The sequence below is a fragment of the Citrus clementina genome, unplaced genomic scaffold, assembly GCF_000493195.1.
Source record: "Citrus clementina cultivar Clemenules unplaced genomic scaffold, Citrus_clementina_v1.0 scaffold_5, whole genome shotgun sequence".
Lineage (NCBI taxonomy): Eukaryota > Viridiplantae > Streptophyta > Magnoliopsida > Sapindales > Rutaceae > Citrus > Citrus x clementina.
The window spans coordinates 28,636,474-28,650,398 of NW_006262201.1; the positions used below are offsets into that span (position 1 = coordinate 28,636,474).

The 13,925-nt window shown below is 38.0% G+C and overlaps 1 protein-coding gene across 1 annotated transcript; it reads left to right on the forward strand.

Annotated features, from left to right (window-relative positions):
• Positions 1–10,635: 10,635 nt before the first annotated feature.
• LOC112098120 (receptor-like protein 9DC3) lies at positions 10,636–13,342 on the forward strand. The gene is made up of 5 exons (XM_024183739.1): positions 10,636–10,999; positions 11,171–11,317; positions 11,659–11,733; positions 12,073–12,231; positions 13,179–13,342. Exons 1-5 carry the CDS (start codon positions 10,636–10,638, stop codon positions 13,340–13,342), a joined length of 909 nt encoding a protein of 302 aa, XP_024039507.1.
• Positions 13,343–13,925: the final 583 nt, after the last annotated feature.

Genomic DNA, 13,925 nt, shown 5'->3' on the forward strand with positions numbered 1-13,925 from the left:
TTCTACTGGGATGGTATGAAAAACGATGTTAAAAAATATGTAGCCGCTTGCGATACCTGCCAACGCAACAAGTCTGAATCACGATCACCTGCTGGCCTTCTACAGCCTCTTCCGGTACCATCTCAAGTATGGGAAGACATCTCCTTAGACTTTATTGAGGGATTACCAAACTCCAATGGGAAGAACGCGATACTGGTGGTAGTGGATCGATTGACAAAGTATGCCCATTTTATCGGGGTCAGCCATCCTTTTACAGCAAAGAAGATAGCAGAAGTTTTTGTAGATCGTGTCGCTCGACTCCATGGGGTCCCATGCACTATAGTCAGCGATCGCGATGTTGTGTTCACCAGCAACTTTTGGAAGGAGTTTTTCAAATTGCAGGGGACGCAGCTTAAGATGTCATCCGCCTATCATCCAGAGACGGATGGGCAAACTGAGGTGGTGAATCGGAGTTTGCAGCAATACCTTCGGTGCATGGTTAGTCAGCACCCTAAGCAATGGAGTTCTCATCTTCCTTGGGCAGAATTTTGGTACAATACTACTTACCACAGTGCTATCGGTCTCACCCCATTTCAAGCCTTATATGGGAGACCTCCACCAAGTGTTTCCAGGTATATGCCTTTTCGGGATGGAAAGGACCTCGCACTCTACAACTTCGGGCTTACATTGACAAACATCCAGTAACGGTATTGGTAGATAGTGGGTCAAGTCACAACTTTATCAACGACCGAGTGGCTCGCTATCTTCGTTTACCTGTCACCTCCACTGAAAAGTTTAATGTGAAGGTCGCTGATGGAGGACAAATAACGTGCCAAGACAAACATGAGGGGGTATGCATGAATATTCAAGGAGTCCCTATAACAGTAACATTATTTTCTCTTCCTTTGCAGGGATTGGATGTTGTGTTGGGGGTTCAATGGCTGAGGGAGTTGGGCCCTATTTTATGCGATTGGAATGAATTGACCATGCAATTCAATTGGCAAGGGGAATCGAAGGTGATATGCGGGCTGAAGGATCCCGATACCACAGCAGTTTCCCTACGCTCCCTTGAAAAGAAGTTGAGCGGAGGAGGATTTTTATTTGCTGTAGTGGTTGGAGAGGCGACAGACAATAACAAAAAACATGAAGAAATTCCTCATGACTTTAAGGGAGTAATATCCGAGTTTGCCCCACTTTTTGATGAGCCACGCTCACTGCCACCGGTTCGAGATATAGACCATAAAATACCTCTTAAGGAGGGAATTTCAGCAGTAAACGTGCGTCCCTACAGGTATGCCCATTTTCAGAAAAATGAAATTGAGAAACAAGTGGACGAAATGCTTAGAAATGGAACCATACTACCTAGCCACAGCTCTTTCTCTTCGCCGGTTCTTCTAGTAAAAAAAAAGGATGGATCTTGGCGATTTTGTACAGACTATCGGGCATTGAATGAAGTTACAATCAAAGATCGATTCCCTATCCCAACAGTGGATGATATGATTGACGAGTTACATGGGGCAAAATATTTTACAAAACTGGACTTTAGAGCTGGGTACCACCAAATTCGTGTTCATCCCGAAGATATTCACAAGACGGCGTTTCGAACACATAACGGCCATTACGAATATTTGGTCATGCCTTTTGGCTTGTGTAACGCCCCATCAACCTTCCAAGCAACCATGAACTCAATATTCAAGCCAATATTACGTAAGTTTGTCCTCGTCTTTTTTGACGATATCCTAATATACAGCTGTTCATGGGAGATGCATTTGGAACATGTGCGGGTTGTGCTCCAAATATTGCAAAACCAGCAGTTTTTTTTTAAGAGGTCCAAGTGCTCATTCGGGCAAACCAAGATTGAATATTTGGGACATTTTATTTCTAAAAAAGGAGTCCAAGTCGATGATAAAAAAATTGCAGCTATGAGAAATTGGCCGAGACCAAGGAATGTGACGGAGTTACGGGGATTTTTAGGACTTACTGGGTACTACAGAAAATTTGTAAAGAATTATGGCACCATTGCAGCCCCTCTCACACAACTACTAAAAAAAGGACAATTTAATTGGGGAGAAAATGCCGAAGAGGCATTCGAGGCACTCAAGACCGCCATGACTACTACGCCGGTATTGGCTATCCCAAACTTTAATGAAATATTTGTTATTGAGACTGACGCCTCTGATGCAGGAATAGGAGCTGTTCTTTCTCAACAGGGACGTCCTATAGCTTTTCTCAGCCGAGCTTTGGGACCCCAAAAAAGAGCATGGCCAATTTATTCTAAAGAGATGCTAGCTATTATAGAGGCTGTTCGATGTTGGAGACCATATCTTATGGGGAGAAAATTTCAAATCCTCACTGATCAACGGAGCCTAAAGTATTTTTTGGAGCAACGAGTAACTACCCCGGAACAGCAAAAATGGGTTACCAAATTGTTGGGATATGAATATGACATTAAATATAGGCCTGGCAAAGAAAATAGTGCTGCAGATTCTCTGTCAAGGGAAGGAGGAGGGTCAATTATACATGCAATCTCTCGGCCAGAATTTGTTATTTGGGAGGAGTTAAAAAAAGAAAGTAGAGAAAGTCCGTGGGTACAACAAATTTTATCTCAAAGGGAAGTTGATTCAAAAAAGAGTTATGAGTATGTTTGGAAGGATGGGTTACTGTACTATAAAGGGAGCATCGTGATTCCACCTGAGTCTTCCCTCAAAACTCGTCTACTACAAGAGTTTCATGACACTAAAATCGGAGGGCATTCGGGTGTTCTCAGAACATGGAAACGACTTGCCCAAAACTTCTACTGGGATGGTATGAAAAACGATGTTAAAAAATATGTAGCCGCTTGCGATACCTGCCAACGCAACAAGTCTGAATCACGATCACCTGCTGGCCTTCTACAGCCTCTTCCGGTACCATCTCAAGTATGGGAAGACATCTCCTTAGACTTTATTGAGGGATTACCAAACTCCAATGGGAAGAACGCGATACTGGTGGTAGTGGATCGATTGACAAAGTATGCCCATTTTATCGGGGTCAGCCATCCTTTTACAGCAAAGAAGATAGCAGAAGTTTTTGTAGATCGTGTCGCTCGACTCCATGGGGTCCCATGCACTATAGTCAGCGATCGCGATGTTGTGTTCACCAGCAACTTTTGGAAGGAGTTTTTCAAATTGCAGGGGACGCAGCTTAAGATGTCATCCGCCTATCATCCAGAGACGGATGGGCAAACTGAGGTGGTGAATCGGAGTTTGCAGCAATACCTTCGGTGCATGGTTAGTCAGCACCCTAAGCAATGGTTTTTGTGATCGAAGGAGGAGTCAGTGGGGAAGACGAATCAGAAGCAAGTGCCACGACCATGGAACAGGAAGGAAATGAGGGAAATGAGGGCCACTATTTTAACATTACCATGCATGCCTTTTCGGGATGGAAAGGACCTCGCACTCTACAACTTCGGGCTTACATTGACAAACATCCAGTAACGGTATTGGTAGATAGTGGGTCAAGTCACAACTTTATCAACGACCGAGTGGCTCGCTATCTTCGTTTACCTGTCACCTCCACTGAAAAGTTTAATGTGAAGGTCGCTGATGGAGGACAAATAACGTGCCAAGACAAACATGAGGGGGTATGCATGAATATTCAAGGAGTCCCTATAACAGTAACATTATTTTCTCTTCCTTTGCAGGGATTGGATGTTGTGTTGGGGGTTCAATGGCTGAGGGAGTTGGGCCCTATTTTATGCGATTGGAATGAATTGACCATGCAATTCAATTGGCAAGGGGAATCGAAGGTGATATGCGGGCTGAAGGATCCCGATACCACAGCAGTTTCCCTACGCTCCCTTGAAAAGAAGTTGAGCGGAGGAGGATTTTTATTTGCTGTAGTGGTTGGAGAGGCGACAGACAATAACAAAAAACATGAAGAAATTCCTCATGACTTTAAGGGAGTAATATCCGAGTTTGCCCCACTTTTTGATGAGCCACGCTCACTGCCACCGGTTCGAGATATAGACCATAAAATACCTCTTAAGGAGGGAATTTCAGCAGTAAACGTGCGTCCCTACAGGTATGCCCATTTTCAGAAAAATGAAATTGAGAAACAAGTGGACGAAATGCTTAGAAATGGAACCATACGACCTAGCCACAGCTCTTTCTCTTCGCCGGTTCTTCTAGTAAAAAAAAAGGATGGATCTTGGCGATTTTGTACAGACTATCGGGCATTGAATGAAGTTACAATCAAAGATCGATTCCCTATCCCAACAGTGGATGATATGATTGACGAGTTACATGGGGCAAAATATTTTACAAAACTGGACTTTAGAGCTGGGTACCACCAAATTCGTGTTCATCCCGAAGATATTCACAAGACGGCGTTTCGAACACATAACGGCCATTACGAATATTTGGTCATGCCTTTTGGCTTGTGTAACGCCCCATCAACCTTCCAAGCAACCATGAACTCAATATTCAAGCCAATATTACGTAAGTTTGTCCTCGTCTTTTTTGACGATATCCTAATATACAGCTGTTCATGGGAGATGCATTTGGAACATGTGCGGGTTGTGCTCCAAATATTGCAAAACCAGCAGTTTTTTTTGAAGAGGTCCAAGTGCTCATTCGGGCAAACCAAGATTGAATATTTGGGACATTTTATTTCTAAAAAAGGAGTCCAAGTCGATGATAAAAAAATTGCAGCTATGAGAAATTGGCCGAGACCAAGGAATGTGACGGAGTTATGGGGATTTTTAGGACTTACTGGGTACTACAGAAAATTTGTAAAGAATTATGGCACCATTGCAGCCCCTCTCACACAACTACTAAAAAAAGGACAATTTAATTGGGGAGAAAATGCCGAAGAGGCATTCGAGGCACTCAAGACCGCCATGACTACTACGCCGGTATTGGCTATCCCAAACTTTAATGAAATATTTGTTATTGAGACTGACGCCTCTGATGCAGGAATAGGAGCTGTTCTTTCTCAACAGGGACGTCCTATAGCTTTTCTCAGCCGAGCTTTGGGACCCCAAAAAAGAGCATGGCCAATTTATTCTAAAGAGATGCTAGCTATTATAGAGGCTGTTCGATGTTGGAGACCATATCTTATGGGGAGAAAATTTCAAATCCTCACTGATCAACGGAGCCTAAAGTATTTTTTGGAGCAACGAGTAACTACCCCGGAACAGCAAAAATGGGTTACCAAATTGTTGGGATATGAATATGACATTAAATATAGGCCTGGCAAAGAAAATAGTGCTGCAGATTCTCTGTCAAGGGAAGGAGGAGGGTCAATTATACATGCAATCTCTCGGCCAGAATTTGTTATTTGGGAGGAGTTAAAAAAAGAAAGTAGAGAAAGTCCGTGGGTACAACAAATTTTATCTCAAAGGGAAGTTGATTCAAAAAAGAGTTATGAGTATGTTTGGAAGGATGGGTTACTGTACTATAAAGGGAGCATCGTGATTCCACCTGAGTCTTCCCTCAAAACTCGTCTACTACAAGAGTTTCATGACACTAAAATCGGAGGGCATTCGGGTGTTCTCAGAACATGGAAACGACTTGCCCAAAACTTCTACTGGGATGGTATGAAAAACGATGTTAAAAAATATGTAGCCGCTTGCGATACCTGCCAACGCAACAAGTCTGAATCACGATCACCTGCTGGCCTTCTACAGCCTCTTCCGGTACCATCTCAAGTATGGGAAGACATCTCCTTAGACTTTATTGAGGGATTACCAAACTCCAATGGGAAGAACGCGATACTGGTGGTAGTGGATCGATTGACAAAGTATGCCCATTTTATCGGGGTCAGCCATCCTTTTACAGCAAAGAAGATAGCAGAAGTTTTTGTAGATCGTGTCGCTCGACTCCATGGGGTCCCATGCACTATAGTCAGCGATCGCGATGTTGTGTTCACCAGCAACTTTTGGAAGGAGTTTTTCAAATTGCAGGGGACGCAGCTTAAGATGTCATCCGCCTATCATCCAGAGACGGATGGGCAAACTGAGGTGGTGAATCGGAGTTTGCAGCAATACCTTCGGTGCATGGTTAGTCAGCACCCTAAGCAATGGAGTTCTCATCTTCCTTGGGCAGAATTTTGGTACAATACTACTTACCACAGTGCTATCGGTCTCACCCCATTTCAAGCCTTATATGGGAGACCTCCACCAAGTGTTTCCAGGTATATACCCGGGAGCTCTAATGTGCATGAAGTAGATAAGGAATTGATGAGTAGAGATGATCTTCTGAAGCTTCTCAAACAGAACTTGGAGATGGCCAAAAATCGAATGAAACAACAAGCTGATCGTCACCGTCGGGATGTGCAATTTGATATTGGTGATTTAGTCTATTTAAAGCTTCAGCCTTTTAGGCAACAATCCGTATTCAAAAGAGCAAACCAGAAACTTGCCAGCAAATATTATGGTCCTTTCCCAATAATAGAAAAAATTGGAGTTTCAGCTTATAAATTGCAATTGCCTGAAGGAACTAAGATACATCCCGTTTTCCATGTATCTTGTCTTAAAAAGCGAATAGGAGACGGCGAGGTGCCACTATATACAACACCTCCTGTATCTGACGATGGAATTTTGGAACTTCAACCTGCAACAGTAAAGGATTTCAGGTGGGTGAAACGCACGGGTAAGTTGCATATGGAAGTTTTGGTGCACTGGAGTCATTTGCCTGAGGAGGAGGCAACATGGGAGTCGGTGGATCAAGTTAAGCAGCAATTTCCAGATTTTGACCTTGAGGGCAAGGTCAATGTCCCAGGGGGAGGATATGTTGAACCTCGCAAAACCACCAGGGCTAGGAAGCCTAATCCAAAGTATCTGACATTTCTGGATGTGAGCAATACTAATGACGTGGGGGCTAAAAGGCTTGGTCAAGTGTTGGATGCATAAAGGACCGAGTCTTGTGCTGGAAAATCTCTATATCTTGTTAGTAGCTAAGTAGTTGAGTTAAAATAGGAGTTAGCCGTTGCTTTGCTTCATTATTTAATAAGTTGTAAAACAAGTAGTTGAAGGAGAAGAAAAATAAGATTTGTCATTGTGGTTTACTCCAAACCCGAATTGGAGAACTCTGAAATAACAGAAGAATTATCAGATTTATTAATTCTTGTTGCTGAGATAAGAATCTTCTTCCATTCTAACTTGAGTTCTAACATATTTCCAAAGTATCTGACATTTCTGGATGTGAGCAATACTAATGACGTGGGGGCTAAAAGGCTTGGTCAAGTGTTGGATGCATAAAGGACCGAGTCTTGTGCTGGAAAATCTCTATATCTTGTTAGTAGCTAAGTAGTTGAGTTAAAATAGTGGCCCTCATTTCCCTCATTTCCTTCCTGTTCCATGGTCGTGGCACTTGCTTCTGATTCGTCTTCCCCACTGACTCCTCCTTCGATCACAAAAAGCTGAGGCCTGTTGCATTTGTGGCCTGGTGTGAATCGCTCATTGCAGTTAAAACATAGGCCCTTCTCTCTTCTATGCTGCATCTCTTCCCAAGTTAATCGTTTCACCGGGGCACCTCCGGTTGGTTTCGAAGCCAAGGTGTGCAAGGGCGGAGTGGTGTTGAGTGTCACAACCCGTTGCAGCCCCGTTCTTCCGAATTCCAGCTTCCCTTGCCTTCGTCTCCTGGTGAGCTGATCGTCCTTCATTCTCGCTATTCCAATGGCATCCCGTAAAGACTGAGGCCTAGCCATTCGCACTTCATCAGCGATTTCCTCCTTTAAGCCTCCCAGAAATGTTCCAATCAAAGCCGATTGGGGCCATCCAATGACCCGAGTTGCCAATTTCTCAAATTCCCGTTGGTAATCTCGCAAAGTTCCCGTTTGTTTGACCCGAGATAATGCTTCATCAAAGCACTCGTACCCCGTTGGACCAAATCGTGCTATGATTTCCCTTTTGAACATTCGCCAGGTAATTATTATCCCTTCATCCTGGTACACTCGCTTAAGCCACTGCCACCATTGGTTAGCCTCTCCTTCCAAGTGAAAGGAAGCTAAGCTGACCCGTCTTTCCTCTGTGGTATCTTGAAACTCAAAGTACTGCTCCACACGGCTTAACCATTAACTCAAGTTAGAATGGAAGAAGATTCTTATCTCAGCAACAAGAATTAATAAATCTGATAATTCTTCTGTTATTTCAGAGTTCTCCAATTCGGGTTTGGAGTAAACCACAATGACAAATCTTATTTTTCTTCTCCTTCAACTACTTGTTTTACAACTTATTAAATAATGAAGCAAAGCAACGGCTAACTCCTATTTTAACTCAACTACTTAGCTACTAACAAGATATAGAGATTTTCCAGCACAAGACTCGGTCCTTTATGCATCCAACACTTGACCAAGCCTTTTAGCCCCCACGTCATTAGTATTGCTCACATCCAGAAATGTCAGATACTTTGGATTAGGCTTCCTAGCCCTGGTGGTTTTGCGAGGTTCAACAAACGCCAAGACATAAAATTAAAACGTGTGGACTCCGGTAGCTGCCCTACAAGTCTACAACTCTACAAACATTAACTCTACAAACATTAAAACGTGTGGACTCCGGTAGCTGCCCTACAAGTCTACAACTCTACAAGAATAATTTCTAGCCCTGTTGACTCCACTAACTAAAGAAATTTCAAAACGTACATAGAATTCCACAACAAGCAAAACGTATGGAATTTAATTTTTTGCCGTGTGGAACAAAATACAATTTAACAAAAAAGGATAAGAAAAATGGTAAGATTTCTAAAATGAGTGGAAGGTGATTCATATTTTACTGAAATGACTTGTCCTGAACATTAAGACGATTGATTTTTTTTTTTTTAATAACATCAACTTCCATATCTTTCTAACCCCTAGAATATGCTCACGTTCAAGTCTATCTTGGTAATTTGAAAAAGAAAATCAAATCAAATCAACACCAAAACAATGAAAAGTAAAACTTTTGAATTTCAACTTTAAACTTTTGTTAACCCCTAGAATATTCAGCGTTTTCAAATTCTTCCGATTGCATATCTTCTTCCTCCATCAATGCAATATTTGAACGATTATGAAAGAGTTTAAGAACATAAAAAATCTCCAAGGTTTATACGGTATAACAAATTTAAATTCTCAATTACAATAGATAATAATTAAACTAATAATTTTTTATGTACTTATTTTAGTAATTTCACCTAAGAATAATATTGTAATTAGAAAAAAAAATCTAATAAGTAGGGTGGTCTTATACAAAATCAACTGTACTGTGATGAGTTTCCTTTTGTTAATAATTTTAGTCTAATTTCAATTGTACTGTGATCGCTTCTCAAGGTAAGTGAAAGTTACAGATGTGGCAAAATAAATAATTAAGTTAACAAAATGCTAACTAATTTTCCTCAATACCTAGGGTTGTACAATTTCACCAACCTGGAAGAATTGACATTAATGGACTGGTCTCCTCCCCATATAATTATAATCCTTCTAGAAAGCTATTTTTTATTAAATATTTGCTTTTAAGTTAATTTCAATTAAAAAATGTTTTAAGTTATATATACTCTAATGAGATTCTGAATTCCTTTATTCCAATAATAATGAAAACGTATTAAATTAGAAATGAAAAAATTGGTGTTGATGATTCAACCTATTTGGATAGATTACGTGAATAAAATTAAAATTTTGATTTAATTTTTGTTTATTGTTAATTCTCAGGCTATCTTAATTTCAAGAATTTAGAATGTTAATTTGGTCATGGATTTCAACCCGTGAGTGTCATATTCTAGACTTAATGGTACCATTCTTTGATTGAGGGCAATGACTCTCACTCCTCTTGTAAAAAAATATTTTCAACTATTTTGATGACTTAAAAATTGATAGATTTATTGTTGTCATGACCAAATTATTCATTTTAATGAAATATAATTAATGCATCAAAGTTACCAGGTTTATGTTCTATCTTAATGCGCTTTTTTTTTTTTCAGTTATAGCTTCTGCTTACGTCTGTTTCATTTTTTTTTAATAAAAAAACAAGGGAAGGTTTTTCCGAGTCATCCATTATTTGATTACCGTCAATCAAGAAAACAACCAAATTAATTTCTCTCCAAAATTTCCAAAAGCTAGAAAATTTTGTTATTTGAAAATAACATCATTAATTATAGAGTGGATCAAACCGCGTTATTGTCTTTCATAAAATTCAAAGGAACAACTAATAATAATGACACTTCTACGGTTTGTTTTGATAATTACACATATACTCTTTAATTTGATAAATGGTTACACAAATTTTGTTTACAAAAATATATTATTCATGTTCTGTATTATTTTTTAACATCATATTTTTATTTATTATAATTGTTTAAAGTTAATTGTTAGGTTGATATATAATAAAAACGTATAATCGTTCTCTTACTAAACACACATACTCGTAGTTTCTATCCATTTGTCATCTCAATCTCTCTCATTTATCCTTTCTTGATAGCTCAAAACGCGTCACTGTGGAAAATAATAGCAAAACGACAAATATGGAAAGAATGGGAAGAAAATTAATGCATGAAAGAGTTGCAGAAGACAACCAAATAAGTCAACTATACGCTAGTTGGGTGTATAAATTGTTAGATGTGTTATAAACAAATAGCATAGAGCCTTGGTTGGTTACAGAGATAGAAAAACTGTGTGTGTTTTTTAGAACTTAAAGATACAGTTAGAATGGGTGGTTCAAAATCAAAAATGGTGATAATGTTTGTTCTGTTATTAATAATATTAGAAGGTGGGTGGAGTGAAGGATGTTTGGATCATGAGAGATTTGCTCTTTTGCGACTCAAACATTTCTTCGATGATACTGGTAGTTATTTTTACTACTGGGCAGATGGTGAGGGAGCTACTGATTGTTGTCAGTGGGAAAGGGTTGAGTGCAGCAACACCACAGGCCAAGTGATAGTGCTAGACCTTTTTGAAACGTATTTGGGAGAGTACAGCTGGTATCTGAATGCTTCTTTGTTTACTCCCTTTCAACAACTTGAGTCACTTGATTTATATGGCAACAAAATAGTCGGTTTTGTTGAGAATGAAGGTACTTCGTCTAATTCAATTAATTTACATTTCGCTCTCCTAATTTAAGTCGAATATCAAGACTGAGCAGCTATATGCATATTCATTCAATTGACAATTTTTACATATTTTTTAAAATGTTTAATTTTGAAATTACACCAAACATCATATGTGGTTTTGATTTTACTTGCAGGTCTAGAAAGATTGAACAACTTGAAGAGGCTTGATTTAAGTTATAACTTGTTCAACAATAGCATCTTATCATCTGTGGCTCATCTTTCTTCACTAACATCATTAGATTTATCTGGAAATAGATTGGAAGGAAGTATTAATGTTAAAGGTACGTAATTAAAACGTCATCGCTTCTCTCAACTCTTTCATTAACATGCTAAAATAAGATTCAAGGCTTTGAATTCATTTTTTTTTATGAGTAAATATTAGAAAAATAGTTTTAAGCAATTCATAAATACAATTTTCAATGTTTCTCATAATTTCATCTTGTACTTTCGTATGTCTTGACTTTAAGATTAAAAAAAAAAAATTACTCTAACTGTGAAGCAAATACCCCATGACTAATTTATCATTTCGTCCAGTTAAAAATGATAAAATTTATCATTTGTTTATATTGATTAATTAACTCTATTTTAAGTCTTAAGTCTTGGCGTCTTGGCATATTTGCAGAATTTGATTCCTTGAGCAACTTAGAGGAGTTGGACATGAGCGACAATGAAATAGACAATTTAGAGGTTCCTCAAGGTAAACAATTAAAATATTATTCAATTACATTAATTTAATTCGTTTGATTAGGGAAGACCCAAAAGGTACAAAATATAATAATAATAATAAAAGAAACAGAGAATCTATATTATTTCAAAAAATAAAACGTAATACTATTATTTCAAAAATAGATTGTAATAAAGATTTGATTCCGGTTCTTTAATCTTTACAGCAATTGAAAAACGATGTTGCTCTTTTCCTGAAGCATAAAATATGAAATGACTCCCAATACAATTAATCATTTATTTCGTTTACTCTAAAATTAGACAATGAATCTTTATTTTCTTCAGTCTTATCCTAATTATTATTAATAAACAGGTTACAAAGGTTTGAGGAAGTTGAATTATCTTGATCTATCGAATGTTGGAGTTAGAGATGGAAGCAAGTTGTTACAGTCAATGGGATCATTCCCATCCCTCAACACTCTTTACCTGAAGGATAATAATTTTACCGATATAGCGACAACTACTACTCAAGGTAAGTAAAAGATACAGATGTGGCCAAATTTACAAATAAATTGTTAATTAATTAATTTTTCCGTATTATTAATAAAGCTAAATTCGTCGCTCCTTCCTTCTAATTCTAAACAGAGTTGGCAATTTCACCAACTTGGAGTATTTGACATTGGACTTGTCCTCGCTCCATTTAAGCCTTCTACAATTACTTGAAGAATGAATTTATTTATTATTATTATTGTTGTTGTTGTTGTTGTTGAAGTGAGGTGGGCAAGCGTTCACTCAATTAATATGTGAGGAATTAATAATTACAATCCAAGGTAGAATTGTGGAAAATTAAAGCAAAATGAGAAATATGGAAAGAAAGGAAGAAAGTTAAGGGCATGAAAGACTAGGAGAAGACTAAAGACCACCAAATAAGTCAACTGAAAACTAGCTGGGGCCTGGGTGTACAAATTGTTAGATGTGTTTGTTATAAATAACATAGAGCCATCTTGTTGGTTGCAGAGGCAGAGAGACACAGAGTGTGCATTTTGTTAATTAAAAATATATATAAAATGGGTGGTTCAAAATCCAAAATGGTGATAATGTTAGTTTTGTTAGTATTAATAATATTAGAAGGGAGGTGGCGTGAGGGATGTTTGGTGCATGAGAGATTTGGTCTTTCGAGACTTAAAACATTTCTTCAATTCTCCTTATAATTTTTGTCACGACTGACCGTTGTCAATGGGATGGGGCTGGGTGCAGGGTTGATTTACGTTAGAACAATATAGCCGGTAGTGTTGAGAATGAAGGTGTTTCATTTAATTTAATTAATTTACTTTCTCCCTCCTAATTTAAGTGGAATATCAAGACTGAACAATTATATGCATCTTCGTTCAGTTGACAATTTTGACATTTTTTTTAAGTGATTAATTTTGAAATTACACCAAACATTATTTGTGATCTCTGTTTTGACTTTACTTGCAGCGCTAGAGACGTTATCAAGATTGAGCAACTTGACGATACTTGATTTAAGTTATAACTTGTTCAATAATAGCATCTTGTCATTTGTTGCCCGTCTTTCATCATTAACATCATTAGATTTATCTTACAATGGATTGGAAGGAAGTATTAATGTTAAAGGTACGTAATTAAAACGTCATCGCTTCTCCCAACTCTTCCATTAACATGCTAAAATAAGATTCAAGGCTTTGAATTCAATTTTTTTTTATGAGTAATATTAGAAAAATAGTTTTAAGCAATTCATAAATACAATTTTCAATGTTTCTCATAATTTCATCTTGTACTTTTGTATGTCTTGACTTTAAGATTAAAAAAAAATTACTCTAACTGTGAAGCAAATACCCCATGACTAATTTACAATTTTGTCCAGTTAAAAATGATAAAATTTAGGGAAATTATCATTTGTATACCCTTAGTTTACTCTATTATCAAAAATACTACAACACTTTGAGGGTGTATCAATCGTCCACCCTAAGTTGACAAAATGTATTAGCCAACCACCAAACCGTTAGTTGCCGTTTAAATATGATAACATCATAAGGGTAATCTGGTCTTTTCATATGATACAAGTGATAATTTAAGGGTATACAAGTGATAAAAAGAGAGTTTAAGGGGATACAAGTGATAATTTTCAAGGGTAAAATCGTCAATTTACTGTAATTCTGTTAACTTTCAAACGGCAATTAACAGTTTGGTGGTCGGTTGATACAT

Excerpts from the sequence above, each read along its gene's own strand:
- LOC112098120 (XM_024183739.1), top strand. The coding sequence starts at position 10,636 with ATGGGTGGTTCAAAATCAAAAATGGTGATAATGTTTGTTCTGTTATTA. Across the intron at positions 11,734-12,072 it reads CAATTTAGAGGTTCCTCAAG|GTTACAAAGGTTTGAGGAAG; the intron begins GTAAACAATTAA and ends ATTAATAAACAG. Across the intron at positions 12,232-13,178 it reads AGCGACAACTACTACTCAAG|CGCTAGAGACGTTATCAAGA; the intron begins GTAAGTAAAAGA and ends CTTTACTTGCAG.